The 23,027-nt window shown below is 52.2% G+C and overlaps 1 protein-coding gene across 1 annotated transcript in view; it reads left to right on the top strand.

The window, feature by feature from the left end:
* Positions 1-23,027, top strand: part of SEC14L1 (SEC14 like lipid binding 1) — a 51,458-nt gene that overhangs the window by 17,683 nt on the left and 10,748 nt on the right. Inside the window, exons 3-8 of the mRNA XM_077756262.1 lie at positions 16,065-16,214; positions 16,326-16,457; positions 18,356-18,484; positions 19,309-19,452; positions 20,560-20,895; positions 22,752-22,941. Of these exons, the coding sequence (XP_077612388.1) occupies positions 16,065-16,214; positions 16,326-16,457; positions 18,356-18,484; positions 19,309-19,452; positions 20,560-20,895; positions 22,752-22,941 (1,081 nt within the window). The remainder of the gene's footprint in view (positions 1-16,064; positions 16,215-16,325; positions 16,458-18,355; positions 18,485-19,308; positions 19,453-20,559; positions 20,896-22,751; positions 22,942-23,027) is intronic.

Here is a 23,027-nt window from a genome sequence, read left to right on the forward strand (position 1 = left end):
CAGGTGCCCCTAATTACCATTTTTTTTCTTGTGATGATAATTTTTAAGATGTCCTCTTTTAGGGGCACCTGGGTGGATCAGTCAGTTAAGTGTCTTCAGCTCAGGTCATGATCTTGTGGTTTGCAAGTTTCATCCCCATGTTGGGCCCTGTGCTGAAAGCTCAGAGCCTGGAGCCTGCTTTGGATCCCGTGTCTCCCTCTCTTTCTGCCCCTCCCCTGCTCATGCTCTCTCAATCTCTCTTTCTCAAAAATAAACATTTAAAAAAAAAAAAGGTCTTCTTTTAGCAGCTTTCAAATATGCAATGCAGTATTATAATCACTGTGCCGTGCGTTACATCATCACTTTTTTAAAGTATTATTTTTTTAAGTAGGTTCCACACCCAGTGTGGAGCTTGAACTCATGACCCTGAGATCAGGAGTCGCGTGTTCTACCCACTGAGTTAGCCTGGCACCCGGACTTATCTTCTGACTGGAAGTGTGTACTTTTGGAGTAGGCTCTTCTCTTATTCCGCTTTGCAAATGAGAATACCGAGGTGAGAGTTGCTGGCTCAGTGACGGTCCCTGGCCTGGCCGCCTCGCCCAGCGACTGCTGTACGAAGCAAACGTAGTTCCGAGCCAGCCGGCCCGGGAGTGGGGACTGCCCGCCGCTGGCTCAGCTCCGGACAAACCCAGATCTCACCAACCTGCCTGTGACACTCTGACCCTTGGCTCTCCTAATCCTGGATGGGGCCGGTCTGGGGGCTTTGCTTTAAAATTCCTCTCCCTTTCTCCTCCTCCCTCTGATCTGCCCCTGCTGCCTCNGACACCGGAGCCCACGCCCGCCGTTGGCTCTGCTGGGCGCCTCCCTGGTTCGTGTCGAAGCCTCAAGGTGACTGTGCTGCCGGGGCAGAGGGAAAGGACGCTGCTGGCTGGCTGACTCAGCCCCCTGGGCGCTGGGGGTGGGTAGGAGGTTGCTGGCAACCTGAGCTCCAAAGAGCCCGTCCGAGGCCGCGAGTGCTGGTGCGGCATCCCGTCTTCGGGCAGCGGCCGCTCAAGACCCCCGGGAGAAGGCGGTGTCCTTGCCGCGGGAGAGGACCGTCCCCGGGCCCTGGGACCAGCAGGGTTTACATTTATTCAGGCCGCGATGAGAGCCGAGCGATTCGTTTCCTGGCTTGAGTTCTTTCCCGTCCAGGTATGTCTTGCTTCCTCGTTCTGCGGAAAACGTTCACGCCGTCGGTATTAGGCCCAACTGAGGGCTGCCTGGGACGGACACCTTTTCAGGGACCATCATTATCAGTCATTTAACCAGCGAAATCTGTTTCCTGTATTTATTTCGTCCTTCAGAGGGAATATTTTATCCATAACACCTAAATTGAAGTAAAGATGATTTCTCTCTTTATCTTCAGTTTTGCCTTTTCTTTATAGAAAGAAGGAGACCTATAGGATATTATTTACACCAAGTTTTTTGGTTTTTTTAACTCGGCTATTATCCACTTAGCATAGTGGGTTTCCACCAAAGCCTCAGGAGATTTGCAGCGGGTGTTTTTAGGGCTGTTGGGAATATGCTTATCGTTGTAGCTTAGAGAACATAGGGATTTTTGGGGGGTGGGTTTTCAAAGTATAGTAGAAAAGATAAACGTCAAAAGGTTTTTAGTTTTTAAAATTTAGTTTTTAAAGCTCATGGCCTTAGAAAGGTTTCCTTCCTCTTTTTGTGCCTGGACAGTGGGGCTCCTTGGGACGGCTGGGTGGCTTCGTCTTTTTTTTTTTTTTTAATGTCTTTTTATTTATTTCTGAGAGAGACAGTGTGAGCAGGGGAGGGTCAGAGAGAGAGGGAGATACAGAATCTGAAACAGGCTCTAGGCTCTGAGCTGTGAGCACAGAGCCCAATGCGCGGCTCGAACCCACGAACCGTGAGATCATGACCTGAGCCGAAGCCAAACGCTTAACCGACTGAGTCCCCCCAGGCACCCCTGCGTCTTTACTTAACGTGCAGTCACCTTCTTCCTCTTCCGGAAGTTCTCGTGCAGCAGAGGACAGTCGCCACATTTTTTTGACTGTTGTGCTTATTCTGTGTCGGGGCCTGCTCACCAGTTCCTTTTTTAATCTTCCGCAATTCTGTACGCTGGAGAAAATGAAGAGGCTGAGACTCGGCAGAATTCAGGAGCCTCCCTGGGCCCTCTGCTGGCTGCTGTTTGGAGCTGGGATTTGAAGCTGGGTCTCTTCTCCCAGGGTCCGTATGAGGGGGTGGAGACCCGGGTTCAAATCCTGGGACATTTGCTTCTCTCAGCCTCAGTTTCCTCATTTCAAAGTAGAGAGAAACTCATTTTGTAGAAAGATGCAGCCTAGTGAGCGCATCAGTCTTTGTGAAGCCGATTATGGTACGAGCGTAGCACTCAGTACGTGGGCGGTGGCTGGGCACTGTGCTCTCAGGCTCGTTTCCCTGCTGACAGGGTCCCTGTCCCTTGTCCGCGCCTCCTCAGCGCCCGCCATGGGGTGGGGGAGTGATGTTTGTTGGGTGATTTCTCTAGGTTCTTCCGAAAAGAAGTTTGTCTTTTGTTTTCGTATTCCACAGTTGATAGGTTCTTGCTCCTTTATCATATGTCGTAGGTCTCACTTTTTAGAATAGCGTATTTAGGTTTGCAGAAAATTGAGGAGAGCATACAGAGAGTTTCCAGATACCCCTTTATAATTGCCTTATTGTTAAATTCTGTGTGGTGTGTTTGTTTCAACTGAGAAACCAATGTGAACACATGATTGTTATTCAAAAAAATTTTTTTGTTTTATTTATTTTTGAGGGAGAGAGAAGCAGAGTGTGAGCGGGGGAGGCGCAGAGGGAGAGGGAGACACAGAATCTGAAGCAGGCTCCAGGCTCTGAGCTGTCAGCACAGAGCCCGACGCGGGGCTCGAACTCACGGAACCATGAGACCATGCCCTGAGCCGAAATCGGACGCTTAACCGACTGAGCCACCCCAGGCGCCCCAACACAGGATTATTAATTAGCATCCCCATGAGGACTCACTCTTGGTGTTGGATGACCCGTGGGTTTGGACAAATGCAGAGTGTCATATGTGCACATTAAGGCGTCACACGGAGTAGTTTCACGGCTGAGAAGGCCCCTGTGCACTGCCTGGCCGTCCCTGGCTGCTCCCCTCCAGTACCTGGGAGCCGGTGATCTTCCGGCTGTGTCCGTGGTTTTCCTTTGGCAGATTGCCATGTGGTTGGCCTCACAGGATGGGTGGCCTTTCATCACACAATCATTGAAGCTCCTCCCTGTCGTCTTGTGGGCTGCTGGCCGGCTGCTCTTTGTTGCCGAGTAATGCTCTCCTGCAGGGATGTGGCCGGGGTGGGTCTGTCCGTCTTTAGGAGGACACCGTGCTCGCTTCCAGTCTTTGACACTTAGGAATAAAGCCTTTCACCCTGCATCCCTTTTCACGTACCCTTGACACTTCCCGGCTCTGGTGGGTCACCGTCCTTTGTCACACATACTGGCCACTGCTGGATATGTTTTCCGGACTTGGCCTGGCAGGCAAAACTATATGAGTTTGTGTTGTTGTTCATAGCTTTACTGAGGCACACGTGATGAATAATAAAGTGTACATTTTAAAGCTACATAGCTGGGTAAGTTTTGTCCTGTGTCTCTGTCTTTACCTTTGAAACCATCTCTATAATTAGGATAATGAACACGCATCACCCCGGAAGTTTGTTACGTCCAGTTTAATTTCTCCTTTTTTCCTAAGGCCAGGGGACCGCTGATTTGCTTTCTGTTACTGTAAATTAGTTTGCGTTTCCCAGAATTTCGCAGAATCACACATACTTTTTTTTTCTTTGCCTGTTGTCTTTGGTTCAGCATAATTATTTTGATCCACTCATGTATGCACGGATAAACTGTTGATCACATTGTATTGCTGAAGAGTGTCTCCTTGGGTGGGTCTGCCGCAAATTTTTATTGCAGCAGAAACATTGGCATTAAAAAATACCTAAAATTTTTTTAACTTTTTAAAAATTTATTTTTTGAAGAGAGAGAAAGAGAGTGTGTGGTTGCACAAGTGGGGCGGGGGGGAGAGCAGCCCAGGCAGGCTTCGTGCCATCAACACCGAGCCCACGAACGGTGAAATGATGACCTGAGCTGAAACCAAGGGAATCGGACGCCTCCCCGACTGAGCCCTCCGGGCGCCCCCGGAAGAGAACACCTTCTGATTTCATAGCACCTTTCTAAGATTTTGGATCTGTTCGAATCAAGATTAATTTACTTTATTGTTATTATTTTTATTTCTTATTGCTCCTGTAATTTATTTTAAAATCTGGATTCATATTTGTAAGCCAGAAAACAAAGGCATACTTTTCAGGCTGTCAGCAAAAAGGAAAACAGAACACAGTTGCCAAAGTTCTATTCTAGGCAGAAAACACAACTGGATGTGGGACTCAGACCGTGAGGGGGGCGAGGAGGGTGGAGCGAGGTGGGGGGGTTGTGCCGGCGGAGGGGGACCGCCTCACAGGGGCTGCCCGCATCCCTGCGCCGGCCTGGAAGGAATGAACCTTGTTTACCCTAAGTTACCTTTGCGATTGGTGTGTGTGTGCAGAGGCTGCCTGTTTTCTAAAAAATTCCCTCTGATGCCAGAGATCTTTAAATAGGTGATGCAGCCTCATTCTGCGTCCAGACAAAAGGCTTTAAGTAACAAGGCCGAGTTAAAACAGATTCGAAAGTCAGACCAGTATAATTAGCTCACCGGGAAGTATGACTGACTCTCGGTTTCGAGGAAAGAAGACATTCATCCTAAGACTTACTCTTTCGGGTCCGCCGTGGCCGTGCACTCGTTCTAGGGGCCTGAACTGGGACAGAGGCGTGTAGTTGTTAGGTCACAGTGTTTGTTCCTTGTGAATCAGCCAAGAATGTCGTAGTAACTTCTTGAACTTGAAACGTGGCCAGTGAGGCTGAGGAACCGAATGTTTTAAAGTTACTTACCTTTCAAACAGCCACACGTGGTTAGTGGCTGCAGGTTCAGTGACCGCTGGTCTGTGCGCATTGAGTGCAGTGGTGGGTGTTGTCCTCAGTCTTCAAATGCATTCCCTCGTCCCCCCTACCCCCCACTCCCGTTTTGGGTGAAAGGTGTAGTCAGACTTGTGTATGTAAGTTAGGTGTGTATTTGTTGGAATCCCGTCGTCTCGTGGAGAACAGGTCAGGGAAATACACGTAAAGTGTATGAGTGACCATTCATGGCTTCACACTTCTTTCTGTTTTATTTAAAGGGTTTTGTCCTTTGTGATTTTGACTGATTGTCATTTTAAAGAGCTCTTGCATTTCTGTGAGAAAATAATTATGTGTTAGAGCTCATCTCCTAGATGAGGGCTGGGGGACCGTGCCCTGCTGCTTGACTTTGCATGCCAGCGCTTAGCTTTTATGCCTGGATCGTACAGATGATGCATGTAAATGTGTATAAATAATATACATATTTAGTTTTTATATTTTTCAATGGTTAGGGAAAATTCCAAAGAAGAGTATTTCACGACAGGTGAAAAAGCACATGAAATTCAGTTTCTGGTGTCTGTAAACACAGTTATTGGAACACAGCCGCGCTCGTTCGCGTATTCTCTGTCCCACAGAAGCAGAGTTGAATATTGGCGACAGAGGCTGCCTGGCCCATGAAGCTGAAAGTATTTGTTTCCTGGCCCTTCACTTCCTACAGAAGCTCGCTCACCCCTCTCTCTGATTCTCCAAGGTCCCTGTGCAGAAGTTGGAAACTTACTAGGACACTGGACCGTTTGTTTGGGAGAGAAAGTTTGATGGTAGAAAATCAATTGGATTGAAGCACATTTGTTTAGATTTTGAAAACCGCCTCTTTATGCAGGCAGAAGAGCTTTTGAACAAATGAGTAACATTTAGAGCACTTGGAGCCCGAGGGGCCTGGGGGGCTCAGTCTGTTAGGCATCGGACTTCGACTCCGGTCTTGATCTCATGGTTCATGGGTTTGAGCCCCACGCGGGGCTCTGTGCTGACAGCTCCGAGCCTGGAGCTGCTTTGGATTCTGTGTCTCCCTCTGTCTCTGCCCCTTCCCCGCTCACGCTCCGTCTCTCTCTCTCAAAAATAAACATTAAAAAAAAACAAACTTTAAAGCAGTTGGAGCCGCAGTTCCCTCACTGTTATGAGGCACCACGGCGCTGTTGGATATTTTTTAATTTTTGAGGAAACACGCTCGGTAGTCAACATTTCTTGGACGTTGTGCAAACTCACGCGCGCACAGTAGCTCACGTGTCAAGATTAGATCACACTGCATCCTTTTCGTGGTGTCGCATCCTTGTGGAGCTGGGTGTTCGCTGGTTGCCGTGCTAAACAGCTAGTGCCACACGAGAAATCGGGGGCCGCAGGAAGTGAGAGTAGAAGTGTCCCGTGTGATTGCAAGCCTCGGTGGCACCCAAGTGTCCTCCTCACAAGTAAGTAATACGGGTCACGTAGGAATGAAACAAAGACGTGTTTTCCCTTGACTTAAGCAGATTATTGTTTCAGATGGTTACTAAGTTATGAGGACACAAATGTTTTTGAAGTTGTTTGGACCTAATAATAACCAGTATTTCTTCTGGCTTTGGGGCACCGTGGAAAAGTCACTGAATCATCAAGGGTGCTGCCAAGGGACGTTTGGAAACCCCTGACATCAGGCACCATGTGATGGCGCCTAAGGACAAACGTTCCCAGATCAGCCAGGCAGAAATGTCATCATTGATTATCTTCAAGACTGTAAACAAACTGACATCACCCCAGGCTGTTGTCCGGTGTCAGTCTCGAGCTCCTGCAGAAATGTAACACGCGAGCACGTGAGGCCTTGGCCGCCTAATCTAGGCTAAAAGCAGAAGATACGGTCTGTCAAGCATGTAGATCGTTCTCTGAATTTTATCTGAAGGCTCAGGAATCTCTGTCAGTCTATTAAATTGTGTTAACAAAGGTTTCCACGTAGTCTTGCCCGGAAATTCTTGAAAAGGAATATGTTACAAGTACCATAAGGTAGAACATTCTAGAAGACCTTCCTAAATCAGGGGTGTAGCGGTGCAGCTGCTTGCACACCGCATGGAGGGGAGGAATGGTTTCATGTTTGTCTTCGGTCAGGAGCACCCGAAACTGTCGTGCTCGGTGCCTTTGATTTAGCCAAGTAAGCTCTGTGCCCGGCGTCGGACTGGAACTCAGCCCCTGAGGTCCGGAGTCACTTGTTCTACCCCCTGAGCCCCCCAGGCGCCGCCTCCCTCCCCGAACATGCTCATTTTTAAATAGATTCGGGTGATTGATTATTTTTCTTGTAAGGACAGTTCTTTGTTCTCTTGCGTGTTTTGTTCTTACAGCAGCGGTTCTAACCCGGGGCCCTGCTGGCTCCCTCCGGGATAGCGACTCCGCGGTTCTCCGCCGTGACCAGGGGCGGAGCCGGGGCGGCGTGCACGCGGGCCGGGGGCCGTGGGACAGGACACGGCGTGGTCACCTGCTGCGGCGCTCTGCCCGCCCCTCCCCCTCCCGCACCTGCTCCTTTGTCGCTGCTCTGTTGTCACGCACGCGTGGTTCCTTGGTCTAGGACGCAGAGGGCTGGGACGTTTGTGGTAGAAAACCCTGAGCGAGATAGAAGTTCGCGGAGGGCGAATTCCCGTTACTCTTCCAGAGAGGCCGCCGCCAGGGCTCCCGCTCGCGCCGGGACGGAGCGGCGGGGTCAGGCACAGTCTGGGCCTCGCTCACCTGGATTGTGAAGAGGCCGGGAAAGCCCTACTGCCGTGTGGTTTGGGGCCCTATTTAAAAATACCATCGTGCGGCTCGGTGAGGGCAGCGACCTCCAGAGCGAAAACGTTTTACACGTGACGTCCTTTGATTCTGTGGGTAATTTCTACCAGGCCTTTTACGCTGGTGCCGCCGTCACCGCCTCTGGTCGTCTGCAGGCCGGTGACAGGGCAGGGGACACAGGTGGCCTCTCCTTGGCAGAGGCCCGCCGCCCCAGTGGCACCATGTCCTGCGGTCCAACCGAAAATCGGGGGATCGTGGGAGAAATTCCGAGGTTTTTCTGCCCGTGGACACAGCCGTGTGGGAGCAGAGGAGCAGACGTGTGAACGAGCCCCAGGCTCCCCTGGGGCTGGCGGGGAGCGCACTGACCCGGCTCCTTTGTCGCGAGGCAACACGGCCGTGGTGGCAGCCATGGTGGCGGCCACGAGGGCGGCTGTGGGACGGAGGGACGCTGTGGCCCAACGCGTGGGAGCCGCGCACCCACCACGTGCGCTTCTGCTGCGCTCGTGCTTCCGCTCAGCGCGGCCGTGCTCCACGGAGAAGGTCCTAGAAGAGGGAGCCCGTCGGCGTCTGTCACAGTGCCCTGTCTGAGAGCTCACGGCCCCACGGGCCGGACTCACGCCTCCTCCACACCAGTGTCACGCGGAGACAGTGTGTCCTCAGAGCCCTGGAATTGGAGGCTGTCTAAGCTGAAGGGCCTGGCTTACGCGTCAGGTGGGTTGGAGGTCAGAGGGAGACGGCCAGGGGTCTGCCAGAGTGTCACACGCTTCTCTTTAGCTCTAGGAGAAGCCGCGTGTGCTCTTGTGTGCTCTTGCCGGGGCCGTCCCCGTCTGTTGGGACTTGGCCTGTGGGGCTCCCGGAGGACCGGTGACTGGGGGAGGGACTTTGCTGTAAATCCGGCCCTTGCCCCTGACGGTGCTCTGTACCCTGTTACCCCGGTCAGTCTGCTCGTGGTCTTGAACTCGTTTGAAAGTCGCCGACCTGGGCGACAACTGGGTTGTCACGAAGAATTTGGATGAAGTGTACCACAACTGACTGGGTTATAGCTCTCCTTTAAAAGGACTCAGATTTTCAAAAACTTAAGTTTTTAATAAATACCTTGTTAAGAATTTACACATGGGGGCGCCTGAGTGGCTCAGTCGGTTGAGCATCCCGACTCTCTGTTTCGGCTCAGGTCGTGATCTCACGGTTTCGTGGGTTCGAGCCCCGCATCGGGCTCCGTGCTGACGGTGCAGAGCCTGCCTGGGATTCTCTCTCTCTCTCTCTGCCACTCCCCTACCCGCGCTGTTCCTCTCTCTCAAAAATAAATAAATAAAGTTAAAAAAATGAACACCTTGATTCCCAAGTAGCGTGGGATTTGGAACCTCGCTTTACTAGCGGACCAGATAGAAGTCCGTTCGTCTTGTAAGAGTGGAGGTGGAATTCAAGAGCCCGTAAAGAACTGAGTTGTGACCAAACGCAGTGTCGGGGCCCCAGGTCCCTCGGGCAGTCGACACTTGTAATATCTGCAGTTGGCTGAGCTATTATTTGTAGGCTTGGGAGCCTCAGCAACAGACCAGGTGCTGGAAGCTCTTTCTGGAGCTGGTCCTGTGCCTGAAGCAGCTTCTGAGAAAGCTGACGTCACATCTGCAGGTCCCAGCGGTCCCAGCGCCTGCTCCGGGGTTTGTCCGCGCTCTGCGTCCCTGTGGTTTCGCGCCCCACCCCCCGCGGGGAATGTTCCCTGCTGCACACGCTTCTCAGGAAAGCCCTTCGCCATCCATCCGGCGTCCCCCCGACTGTCGAAGCCCTCTTATTGTCAGTGCGGTTTGTTGACGTTTGTCACCTCCTCCCTGCCTTGTCATCGTTGTACACAGTACGTGTTTCTGTGCCCTTCTTTGAAGGAGCCCCGTCCCCGTGTCCCCCACGGCCATGTTCTCTGATCCCAACGTAGCGCCTCATGCGGTGGCCCCTCCATGCGTAGAATAGAACCAGATCCGTATCTGCGTGAGTTGATGGTCACGTCCAGTGCCACGGAGCATCCGAGCGGTGCGGGGAGCAGCTGGCTTAGTCCGTTGGCTAAGTTGTGTATGAACAGAGTTCAATTTGAAGGTAGATTCTTGACACAGAATTTCTTTTAAACGGGCTTTCCTGGCAGAATGCACTGCTAAGCTGATTGCTTCTCAAGTTGACATGTCTTCACTAAAATACAGTTTTCTTTAGCACGGTGCAAGCTTTTAATATCTCAAAATTGCATTCAAAGTTTGGTTAAAAACTCAAAGTACTGTTGCCAAGCTCCCAAATTTCAGGCTCAGAAATGCCTTCTGAAAGATGAAGCGTGGGTGTAGGAAGGCGGGAGGCAGCCAGTCACCCGGGAGGCCACTTTCCTCGCAGGGCGAGTGGGTAAGGCCCTGCTTTTGTTTTTGTTATTGAAACAATGGCTGTGTTAAACAGAAAGAGTGAGCCAGTGATTATAATCGTTACTCCTCCCTCGAAAGTAAATTTTCCTTTTAAGAGAGGACATGGAAGAACATTTCTCTCTCACGCTGGACACATTCCTTCTGGAATATTTAGTGTTGTTCGGTCTTTCTTGATTTTTGTGCTTGGTACATGCCGACTGTGATTAGGAAGGGACATAATATTGCAATAGTTCGTAAAAAATAAGACGTTGGGAAATTCCTGCGGTTCGCCCCAGGCGGTGGTTTGAACCCGCTGAGGGCTGAAGCCTGGGCTCCTGCTCAGTTCTGGAGAGATAGATGGGGGGGGGGGGGGNACGAGGTCTCCAAAACAGGGGAGCCGCACGTGGAAATCCAGGTCGCTGTCTCCCCAAGAAGAGCCAGCAGCTGGGGCTCCCTGGGCCCACGTCGCCCCCAGAGCCCCAGTGGCTGGGCCGGGGGGTGGGGGGGCCATCCAGGCCCCCGGGAACCACTCGCCCGGCCTTCTGCCCTGGCCTGGACCTTTGTACATTTTCATGGGTGGGACTGACAAGGTCGTCCTCGACCAGTTCTGTGCAAGAGCCCTGCTCGTGTCCACACGGCCCTTCCCTGCGAAGTCCCCTTCTGTCGCTAGCGTCCCCAGTTTTCTACCTTGAGAAATTTCCACGTTTAAAGAAGTTGGTGAAGTCTAGTGAACACCCGTATACATTTCCACTTAGAGAAATGAATACATTTGCCTTATCTTGCATGCATACACACGCACGCACACACGCACACCCAGCAGAAGTCGTGCAGCCTGTGTGAAAGATGCTGTGTATGTCACCACACTTTTGCCCTACGCTCCACAGCGTTATTGCCCAAGAATAGAAATGCTACTTAAGGGTCCTCGTTCTCACAGCCACGGGCCGTCACACCGACAGAATGGTGGTGTTTAGTGTGTGATGCACGCTCACGTTCCTCTAAATATTCTTTAGAGCTGTTTTCGTTCCAGCCAGAGAGCCAGGGCAGCCTCGCCTGTCTCTCTAATTGCCTCCACTCTAGAGAGTTCTCCGCTTTTTCTGTCCATCTTTCAAGACGGTATCCTTTTTCATTTTCTAAGAGTCCGGGCCAGTGGTGGTGCGCGGCGCCCCGTAACTTGGACTTGGCTCGATTGTTTTGCCCCTTCCTGTTGTGAGGTGTGCGTGGGTCGTGCGTGGCTTCGTTGTCACGGCTGCTCGTCAGGTTGTCCCCTTGGTGGTCCCAAGTTAAGTTCTTGGCCTGAGGTGGTGTCTGCTAGATCTTTCCATTAGAAAGGGACAGATATCCCTATCCAGTCTGTCCCTTTGTACCTGACAGCACGCGGGGCGAAGGGAGACCGCGCCGTCTCTTCCGCGANCTCGGTCGCCGAGCACATGCTTACTTCGGGTAAGTACTTCAGATTCACCGTGACCTTTCCCTCCCGACTAGTAACCAGCCATCTCTTGACAGTGCACGCTCTCCTGTCCGGCCGCGGGCGGTACTCAGCGGCCGAGCGCTGGATGCCATTTCCTGTGACTGCTGAGGGGTCGTTGCTTCTAGGCCCTTCCTGCGGGCAAAACCAGAATGTGCGTTCATGTTTCTAAAACGATTGGAATGCTTCTGTTTTTCAGAGGCCGTAGCAGCTTTGTAGATGCTAGTTTGTGCTGGAAACCTGGGCTCGGGTGTCCCTGCGTAAGCAGTTTCGGAGACTAAAGTTTTGTCAGCGATTTGCAGTCTTCCTTTTCTATAATCTTCTAGAAAGTGAGGCTTTTCTGTGCCAGCGGTATGCAGGATTCGTGAGCCTTATCTATCTCTGAAAGAGTGGCTCAGGTAAGGGAGCACAGAAACAGAAAGCTGGATTCATTGGTTTATCTAGTAAGATTATTTTTTTTTAATGTTCATTTTTGAGAGAGAGTGAGCGAGCCCGAGCACATATAAATAAGCAGGGGAGGGGCAGAGAGAGAGGGAGACAGAGGATCTGTCACAGCCCTCTGCACAGAGCCCGACGCGAGGCTTCAACTCACGAACACTGAGATCATGACCTGAGCTGAAGTCGGACGCTTGACCGACTGAGCCACCCAGGTGCCCCTGTTCCATAATTCAGAAAATGTTTATTGAACAGTGACTTTGTTTCCGGTGATGTGAGGACCAGTGGGACCGGTCCCTGCCCCGTGGCTGAGCGCACGCCTGGGGGCCAGAGGCCGGAGCAGCTCTCCTCGGACCTTCCGCACAGACCGCTTTGCAGCGGGCTCCCTGGGCGGGCCGTGCATTAGCGCGGACACTTTAAAGGCCACCTGGCCGTGGTAAACGTGTCTGTAAATAGGTGTCTACACGGATGGATGGTCCTGCAGGGATGGAAGGTCTGTACTGTGTCTTAAGCAGAAGGCTGGGCTGTGCGGGAAATGCCCTGTGCTGAGCGCGCCGTGTTAAGAATTTAAAGGATATTGTTGGTATTTTGAAAATGATCTACTGGGTCCTTTGATAGGAGAGATCCCAGCTTTGCTTGTTTGTTGCTGAGTGCTGACTCTGCCCTATATGTAACTTAAAAAGAATGTTTTTGTTTGAAGCCCTAGTATTCTCCATTTTATGATACGGCATAGTGCTGGCGTGGGCACAGGCGGGCCTTTTTTTTTTTTTTTAATGTATTAAAACTGAAAAGTCGGTTTAGATGGGTTTCAGTGTGTGTAGAACAAACGATAGCAATTTTTGTTCTGGAGTCGTTCATGTGTGCAGTACTTACTTAGTACTGGTGTATTTTAGGGCCTCACGGAGACTTCTCTGTGGTATTATTGGAGCAGTTCGACAAAATCCTTTTAAATAAATTTTTTAAAATGTTTATTTTTGAGAGAGGGACAGAGCATGAGCAGGGGAGGTGCAGAGAGAGAGGGAGACACAGAATCCGAGGGAGGCTCCAGGCTCCCAGCTGTCAGCACAGAGCCCGACGTGGGGCTCGAACCCACGGACCACGAGATCATGACCGGAGCCGAAGTTGGATGCTTGACTGATGGAGCCCCCCAGGCGCCGCATGAGCTGTTTGATAAACTCCTTAAATGTTGTTTATTTAAAACGCATTGAGAGACGAATACTGTGTGATTTATTAAGAGTATCGTGGTAATGGGATGTAGAATGTATTTAAGAGGAGAGGGGAGTAGATAAATAGGAAGACTGTTTTCAACCCCCCAAATAAAGACAATTAAAAAGCAATTGTAATTGGTCACCATGTCGGGCTCTCTTCCAGACCACCCTGCGCATGACTGTCACTAATTTTCTGAAAAGGCGACTCTGGTCACGGGGTAGACTTCCCTCCTTCCCCACCCCCCTGTGAGGCAGGTCTGCCCCAGGACAGCCGGCCTTCTGTTGGCTTCCGCCCCTGCCATGCCCTCAGGGTGTGACCACGTGGGCTGTGCTCAGCAGGGACATCCCTTGTCTTGGTGCCACCGCAGGCCACCGTCCCTCCTCCGCCGGCTTTGGGTCCCTGCTCGCACCTCCACATTACCTTGAGGCCACGCTTCTGGGTTCTCATTCCTAGAAATCTCTCCCCTCCTTGCTGACGGTAAACACACCCTCTGGGCTTTGAGGCCCAGTGTAAATGCCTCCTCTTCCATGAAGCCTTCCCAGACACCGTCTCTCCACAGCTCAGGGTGTTCTCTTTCTCCTTACACCTGTGTAGCACTCGCTCATGCTTAGGACACGCGTGTATGACCCTGACTCCCCTTCCTCACCCGTGTGCTTCGCTTTCCACCGCCTCCCACACTGCCTGGCGTGGTGCCTCACAGAGACGGCAGAGCGCAGCTGCAGGTTTGCACACTCGCGTCGCCCAGTGGCGTTACGGACGAGACCTGTGCCGGCGCCTCGGGGACACTTAGAGCGGGACGAGCGAGAACCGGTGGCGGGACCAGTAGGCTGCCTGGTGGGGGCGTCCGACTCGGGCTCGTGTGGATCTCACGGTTCATGAGCTCAGGCCCCGCGTCGGGCTCGCTGCTGTCAGCACAGAGTCCACTCTGGATCCTCTGTCCCCCCCCACCCCGCCCCTCCCTCTTTCTCTTCTGCCTCTTTCTCTCTGTAAAAAAGAAATATTAAAAAAATTTTTTTAAATACAAAAAAAAATAGGCTGCCCGCCTGCTCCAGCCCCTGTGAGCTGGGTACTCTCTTCAGACGTCAGGTCTGTGCGCAGGCAACATCAGGACGCTTCTCTGCGAGAGGGAGCGTCTTAGGACGGCGCGCGGGGGGGGCGGCTCCGGAGCGGCTGGCTCCTTGTCAGAGGTCACACCAGGGCAGCCCGTGCTTCTCAACAGCGTACATTTCCCCTCAGATCCGTGCTTGTTGTGATTCATTTAAGGGGGGAGGTCAGCCCCCACCCCCATTTTTAGGACAGCGGGTGGCGGAGTGACATGTGTCACTTCAGTAGGAACATCACGTCCCCAGAGTGCTGGGCCCGGTCCCAGCCTCCTTCTCAGGCTCCTTCTTAGAGCCCGGACGCTTGCCATCCGGCCGCCACGGGTTCCTGTCCCTGCAGCCCCGGGGGCCGGCCGCGGGACGGCTTAGGTTTTAGTGTCAGTTCACCCGGGTCGTCGGCGGCGTTGTCCTCACAGGTCACCACGCACTCGCTACGCCGTAAACGAAATTGGTGCCTGAGTGCGTTTTCCAAAACTTTGGGTGAATTATACAGCAAGTGAAGCTTTTGTTTCCCAGATTTTTAATTTGAGATCATTGCGGATTCGTGATGTGTTAATAATACGCTATTCACGAGGAATGACACGGAGGCTCCCACCTGCTCTTTACCGCCCCCCCCATAACATTTTGGGAGACGCTGGTACGTCCTCATGACCAGGGTGTTGACCTTGATGCAGTGAAGATGCTCCGCATTTTCCAAGTGTCTTTCTTGTTACCCTCTGACAGTCACAGCCACCTCCCCTGCCCCAGGCAACCGCTAATCCTTCTGCATTTCTACGATTGTCCGAGAAAGTTACAAACGCGGTTAAGTCCGCGGTCCATTTTGAGCTAATTTTTGTATACGGTGTGGCGTTCGGGTTGGGGTCCATTTTTCCCCTGTTGGTGTGCAGGTTCTCCAGTAAGATTTGCTGGACAGAAAGTCTCCTTCCGTTGAATTGCTCTTGCACTTTGGGCGTATTCGTGTGGGTCAGTTCACGGCTCTCCGTCCGTTGGCCTCCGCGTCTGTCCCCGGCCAGTAGCACATCACCTGGGTCCCCGCGGCCGTGCAGCCGGCACCAGTCCCGCCCCGCGTCGAGTGATTCCTCCCAACTGAGTCCTTTTGTTCAGGATTGTTTTAGCTGTTGCAGTTCTTCTGCCGTTCCACGTAAACTTTGTTTTATTTTTTAAAGTTTATTTATTTTGAGAGAGAGCGAGAGCACAGGCTGGGGAGGGGCAGAGAGAGAGAGAGAGAGAGAGAGAGAGGGAGAATCCCAAGCAGGCTCCACACCGTCAGCACAGAGCCGGACTCGGGGCTCGCATTCCTGAGCCGGGAGATCATGTCCTGAGCCAAGATCAAGAGTTGGATGCGCAACTGACTGAGCCCACCCAGGCGCCCCTCCATATACATTTTTAAATAATCTTGTCTGTAACATAAAAAATAGTAAACCCTGCTGAAGTTTTGATAGGAATTATGTTAAACCTCTATAACCATGTGGGAGGACTTGACATCGTTACTGCACTGAGTCTTCCAATCTTTAACACAGAACCTCTTTTTCTTTTTAATGAAAGCTTATGACGTAAAGACAAAGACGGCCCTGCGGTGACGCGCTGATGTGTGTGAGGAGATGCTGTGTGTGGGGTTTTTTAAAGGAGGCTTCACGCCCAGAGTGCGGCCCAGCGATCAAGAGTTGGCTGCTTCACCGACTGAGCCACCCCGGCACCCCGGGAGATGCTTGCATCTTTATTCAATTTCCTTTTTTTTTTTTTAATGTATTGCAGGCCTACGAAAGGAGGTTTCCTACGTGCCCCTTGATTCCGATGTTTGTGGACAGCGACACCGTGAACGAGTTCAAGAGTGAAGACGGGGCCATTCACATTATAGAAAGGCGCTGTAAGCTGGACATAGATGCACCAAGGCTGCTGAAGAAGGTACCCGTGGGGACATGTCAGGCGTCCCCGAGCCAGGCCAACTTAACACGCACAACCTCTGTTGCGCTTGGCGTCATTAATAAGTCCGTTTTCTCTTTATTTTCTTTAAAGATTGCAGGAGTCGATTACGTATATTTTGTCCAGAAAAACTCCCTGAATTCTCGGGAGCGCACCTTGCACATCGAAGCCCATAACGAAACGTTCTCTAACCGGGTCATCATCCGCGAACACTGCTGCTACTCTGTGAGTGACCTCCCCGCTCCCCCCCAGGGGTGGGGGCACGGGGATGCGGGCCTGGGCTGCTGGGAACCACGGGCCGTCGCTCTAGACAGCGCACTGCCTCGTCTTCACCACGTACTGCCACTCGCTCCGGGGGGTGCGGTCAGTGGGACGGGCCGCACTCTTGTGGCCATTAAGGTGGCCCAGTGAGGCCTTGATTTGTTTAGAAATACTCCCTTGCTCTTGCCCGTCCTTTCCGGCTCCACTCGGACACTTCAGAAGTGTGCAGGAAGGACCCGGAGTCCCTGAAAGCAGAGCGCTCCCGTGAAGCGTTTCACACGCTGGAAAGGGGGCAAAGCAAAGCAGCAGTTGTGAGTTTATACGGAAAGGCCTTTGAGCATTCGTGTATTCAAGGCATAACGTCTTCGGTGTTTCTGGCGCCGTAGGGCACGTCTTGCTAACAGATGCACGGAATCAGCGGAGATGAAGCCCACATGCCCACAGACCCGGTTCTAAGCCCTGGCGTCTTGAGGCTCCCAGGGGAGGGGGCCCGAGGGTGGGGGGAGCTTGGTGCCATCCTCACTGCTTGGGGCATGAGCTGCCTTCGTATAATGGCTTGTGCAAAACAAATGGTGACTGCTGTTTTCACGGTCACCTGTTTTCCTAAAAGAGGAAATTCTCTTTAGATTTCTTATGGTTAGCCGGGACGGGGGCAGATGCCAGGCTTTCGCGGAAGCGATGGGGCCGAGTGCGGACTTTGGGAAACTGGAGGTTGCCTATGCTGCCTACCTCTGGAGCAGGCTGGTCTGCCGTCGCCGTTCCTCACTTGTTACCACATTACTAGAATCATCTAGTAGGGGCTCTCTGCTTCTTCCTTGCCCTCCTCCAGCATACCCTTAGCGCTGAATCCAAAGTGATCCATTTAAAGTACGTCAGATCAGGGCCGCCTGGGGGGCTCACTTGGTTGAGCGTCTGACTTCGGCTCAGGTCTCAATCTCACAGTTCGTGGGTTTGAGCCCCGCCATCGGGCTCTGTGCTGACAGCTCAGAGCCTGGAGCCTGCTTCGGATTCTGTGTCTCCCTCTCTCTCTCTACCCCTCCCGTGCTTGCTCGCTCTCTCTCTCACAAAAATAAATAAACATTAAAAATTTAAATAAAGTATATCAGATCATATACTTTCTGCAGTGTTCCTGCATTTCTCGCAGACGAGATGCCCAGAGGCCTCCCAGCAGCTTACAGGGCCCTGCACTTTCCTCTCCTCACACATCTGCTGTCCCGCCTGCCTTGTGCACACGCCTGCACACCCTCTTCTGTTCCCCCTATGGACCTCTGCTCCAAGGGCGCCCTCTGCCGGGAGCGTTGAGCCCCCGGGCCTCTGCTGGGCTCCAGCCCACACTCCTTCAGTCCGTGCTCACGGTGCTCTGCTCACGTGTGCCCTTCTGGAGGAAACCAGCTCAACGCCCTGTTCAATTCTGCTGCCCCCCCCTCCCCCCCCGTTCATTAACCTGCTCCAGCTTTTCCTTTTTCCCTTAGCGCTTGTCTTAAATTTCTTACCTCTTCTGTTCATGGCTAATCAGCTGTCTCCCCTCCAGACTCTACGCTGCATAAAGCAGGGATCTTTGTCTTGTTTACGATGGAGAGCACCGCTCCGGAAATAACGGCGAACGAGCGAACCAAGAGTGAACATGGAGCTCTCCTTTTAACAGTCATTTTTAGTGTTTTTTTTTTTCCTGGAGTATTTTACAAATATTTAGGTCTTTTGATTTTTGAACCTCCCTGTGTAATTTTTCCATCTGCTGCTTTCATGACAATAACATGACTAGTAGAGTGTTTTCCTTTGGCTCCTGGTTGATTGAGGAGCAGACAGATGCTGTTGTCAGTTGTCAGCGTAGTTAATGGGAGCGATTTCTTGTTTCTCTGCAGGTTCACCCTGAAAATGAAGATTGGACCTGTTTTGAACAGTCTGCAAGTTTAGATATTAAATCTTTCTTTGGTTTTGAAAGTACGGTGGAAAAAATTGCGATGAAACAGTATACCAGCAACATTAAGAAAGTGAGTCCAGCTTGGGGCTTTGTGGAAAAGGGGAGGCGGGGCCTCTGAGCTGTTCGTGGCCGGCAGTGTTTTCAGAAGGCTGGAAACGGGCCCGTCAGGGATCCCGGCCATTTCGTGACAAGGACATGCTCTGACTTTACCCCGGGCCTTGCGTTCCGGGGCGGGGAAGGGTCGCACAGGAGTCAGACACCACTGGTTCCAATGACGCAAGGGGGACCGGGTGGCCTCTGGCCTCGGCGCCCTCTGCTGAGGATCGTTGGGAGATTGGGGTGGGGAGGGTGGGGTGGGGGCCCACGGCTGGTGGCGCCCCCAGCTGCCACCTCGGGGTCTGTGGGCAGGAGGAGCCGCGGGGGGAGACGCTTGCTGGGGACCCTGGGGGTCCCCGGGCCTTGGGTTTTTAGGCTTCCCTTCTGTGGAAAACTCCTCATTCTCACGCTGCTGCCTAGCGCTGGCGTGGGGTTTTGGTTTTGAGAGCATCCGTGTGAGATCGTGAGTGCGTTTTGAAGGCCTTCTTTATTTTCGGGCTGTTGGAAGGAACTTGGATCGAGACACAAAGCACAGATTGAGTATAAGTGTGATAAATCGGTGTCTTAATTAGTCATAAAAAAATTCCATCTTTTTAGATGTTACTTCCTAGACTTTTGGAAAAGAGGAAGTAAAATAATTATAAAACACCAGAACACAAAGACATTTGGTTTTTCTTTTCATAGATTGCTTCTATGGCAATTCAGGTTTTGTTAGTGTTTTAAAAATCGGTAGGGGGGGAAGGTGAATAATTTGAATGTTGAAAATATACTGCCCTTCAAATTGGTTTTGTTTTCAAGGGGAAAGAAATCATTGAGTACTATCTTCGTCAGTTGGAAGAAGAAGGCATAACGTTCGTGCCCCGNTTGGGCGGGGGCCTTTCCCTCCGGCTGCTCGGCCACCTGGCCTCTTCTCGCCTTCTTGGGACATGGACGTATCATTTCGTTACTGTCCCTTTTCCTCTGGCTTAGGTAACACGCTGTAGTTTCTTTGTTCTTTTTTTTTTTTTTTTTAGAACGAAGAAAAGTTTCCTTCAATGGGCAGGAAGAGTTCTATCACATTCTTTTATTGAAACCAGGAAATGTTTTTCATTTGTTTTGATTGAAAGGTAGCAGCTGATCCTTTTAACGCAGCTGTAGCCTCATCAGGTACTTGAGGCTCGCTCTGTGCCCTGTTCTAAGCACTTTGTATTTACTCACTTAAAAATGGTCCTTTTAGGGGCACCTGGGTGGCTCAGTCGGTTAAGCGTCCGACTTCAGCTCAGGTCATGATCTCACAGTTCGTGGGTTCGAGCCCCGTGTTGGGCTCTGTGCTGACAGCTCAGAGCCTGGAGCCTATTTCGGATTCTGTATCTCTCTCTCTCTCTGAGCCTCCCCTGTTCATGCTATCTCTCTTTCTCAGAAATAAATAAAAAATATTTTTTTAAAAAAATGGTCCTCTTAGGTAGGAAATGCTCATTACTGTCATTTTACATCTGGGTTCCCTGAGGCCCGGAGGAACCAAGGGACTTGCAGGGCCGAGCGGCTAGTTGGTGGGGGGCTCGGGCTGCGTGAGGCGGCGGCTCTGGGGCCTGCTCGTGGCCGCTGTGCTGTGCTCCTTTCACATGCACACACACACACACGCACGCGCACCTCTCTTTCCTCCGGGTGCCGTCGTTGTAAAAGCACACAAGAAAAGTCGGCCACTCTTTCATTCAGGTATTGGTATTTCCCTTCCCGTGCATCCTCTCTGCAGCCACACTGCCATTTCTTAACCCTCCGGTAGGCAGCAGGTGGCAGATACTTTAATTGGTTTGGGGACACGTTGAATTTTCCCCCGTGTGAATGTTCGCTGTATTCATGGTACCTCAGCCCGAAGAAGATTTCTTGTATTCTTAAGCACAGCAGCTGCGCGCGGAACAGGGTCAAGTGCACTTGCTGTTCTATATCCCACGGTTTGCCATCACATAGGTCTTCTTTGTGTAAGTTTGAGTTGACACAGTCACTGAAGTCTGTGATCGCTTTTCTTCCATCCTGAGTGGTCCTGAGGTTGTGCAGATAGAGTGACCCGAGGCCGCCCAGGGAATAGACGGAGTCGGGAGGTGGGGCTGCGGCCGCTCAGGGACTGGGTCGTACAGGCGCTCACCGAGGGTCTCCGGGGGGGCCGGCTGGCCCCGCTGTCCCACGGCGTCATTCAGTCCTGCGACAGGAGGACCGCCCTTTGCGGAGCAGGACGACTGGGAGCCTTCAGGTTCCGGCGTTCTTCATTGTAAGTGTCGTTACGTGACTTCTGTTCCAGACAAGCTGGATGCCGACTACATCAAGAGGTACCTGGGGGACCTGACGCCGCTGCAGGAGAGCTGCCTGATCCGCCTCCGCCAGTGGCTCCAGGAGACCCACAAGGGCAAGGTGAGCCCCCCTCCCCTCCCATGTGCGGTGGGGCCGCCCGTGGAGCTGTGGGCCCACTGTCACCCGGGCTGCATGTCCCATTGCCAGCGCTGGGGTGGCCCCTCCAGTCCCAGGGGCGCAGGACTGGGTTTCTCCAGTGGCACCCCAGTCCAGGTCGCCATGCCCTTCTCTGGAGATGCCGTTGGATTTCCTGTTTACCGGAGAAGGTCCCACTTAGAGACTGTTAACATGCGGGGCGCCTGGCTGGCTCAGTCAGTGGATCCAATGGCTCGTGATATCAGGGCTGTGGGTGTGAGCCCCACGTTGGGTTGGGTGCAGAGATCACTTAAGAATAAAATCTCTAGGGGCGCCTGGGTGGCTCCGTGAAGTGTCTGACTCCAGCTCAGGTCATGACCTCGAGGTTCCTGGGTTCAGGCCCCGTGCCAGGCTCTGTGCTGACAGCTCAGAGGCTGGAGCCTGTGTCGGATTCTGTGTCTCCTTCTCTCTGCCCCTCCCCCACTCATGCTGTCTCTCTCTCTCTCTCTCACTCACTCACACACACACACACACACACACATAAATATCATTAAAAAATTTAGAAGTAAAAAGAAAAAATCTTTGAAAAAATTGCGTGTTAAATTATAAAGCAATGTTATATTCTAGATATTCAGACATTTTAATTTTCACAAGCTTTGGAAGGAGTTCGTGGATTATCCCAAAATCAGAAATGTTTGAATTTCAGTTTTGAGGCTTTTGGTAAAATTTTAGGTTTAGCCTTATAAGGAATCAGGTTTTTCTAATCAGCCTCATGCTGACGGGGGACTAGAAGTGAGCACAGGCACATTGGGGGTGTCCCGCTAGTTACTGGCATCACTTAGTGAAGGGAAGCTGGGCATTGCGAGGAGCCGGCCTGCGCTGATCTCTGCTGGCCTTGGTTACCAGAGCCTATGAGCCTGAGGGCTGCTGAGTGGCACTGACCGGGAGCACGGCCGCCCTGACATGGCTGGCTGCCATTGGCCGTGCGCTTACCATGTGCTGGACACTCTCACGATCTTTATGAGACCCTCCCAGCATCCTCTGAGATGGGGATATTCGCCCCCACCCCGTTGTACATATGCGGAAACGGAGGCAGAGAGCAGTGAAGTAACTTGCCCGAGGTCTTCCACTGAGGAAGTGCTGGCGTGAAGGTTTGAAGCCAGGACCTTCGTTCTAGAATGGTCTTTACTGCATCCGTGTGATGCTGGTCCTTTCTGAGTGACGTCAGTGCCTTCTCAGTGCCTTGAGTTACCCTTCCAGCGGTGGGGAGTTCAGAGGCTCCCCCTTCCCTACCCTCCGCCCCCTCCCGTGCACCAGTGGTATGCGTCAGCGAGGTTGTAGCTGTGGAGGAAGACAGCTGGGCCGGATAAGACTCAGATGCAGTCTTGGCCTTGTTTGTCATTCAGAGGAGGTGACTTGTCCAATAACTGATTCCAGAGAAGGTTGCTGTGTGTTAGGAACACTATCACCACTGCCACCAAGACCAACACTTCGGTGTTCTGACTTTTGTTCAAGTGTAATACGGAAAAGTGCACGCAGATCACAGTCATAAATCAGGCCAGCAAGCCGAGGCGTTTGATGTTTAACAGATGATTTATGCCTTCGCTCTGCTTTGCAGACGCTAAAATAGAGTTCTGGCAAGATGATTCAGGTTAGCGGTAGTGATCTTCTAACGCACTGAGGGGGGTTTTTTAGTAACGGCTGATTGAGTGCCATAGTGCAGTTCCCTCTGGACGCACTGTGAGTTGTAGTGAGTTGTAGAGTTCTCTTCCCTTAGTAACTTGGTTTTCTTCCCTTAGTAGCTTTTAATGTTGCTTAGAAACAGCTTATTCTCTTCACAGATCCCGAAAGATGAGCACATCCTTCGGTTCTTACGTGCCCGGGACTTCAACATCGACAAAGCCAGGGAGATCATGTGCCAGTCGTTGACCTGGCGGAAGCAGCACCAGGTGGACTACATCCTGGATACCTGGACCCCCCCCCAGGTCCTGCACGACTACTACGCGGGGGGCTGGCACCATCACGACAGAGGTGCGCAGGCCGCCCGGGCGCTTCGGGGCCAAAGGGCCTGTGGGTGATCCCTCCCGCCCCCGCCTGGCAGAGGGGCTCCCGTTCTC

This window comes from Crocuta crocuta, unplaced genomic scaffold (genome assembly GCF_008692635.1).
Source record: "Crocuta crocuta isolate KB4526 unplaced genomic scaffold, BGI_CrCroc_1.0 scaffold50, whole genome shotgun sequence".
NCBI classification, from domain to species: Eukaryota; Metazoa; Chordata; class Mammalia; order Carnivora; family Hyaenidae; genus Crocuta; species Crocuta crocuta.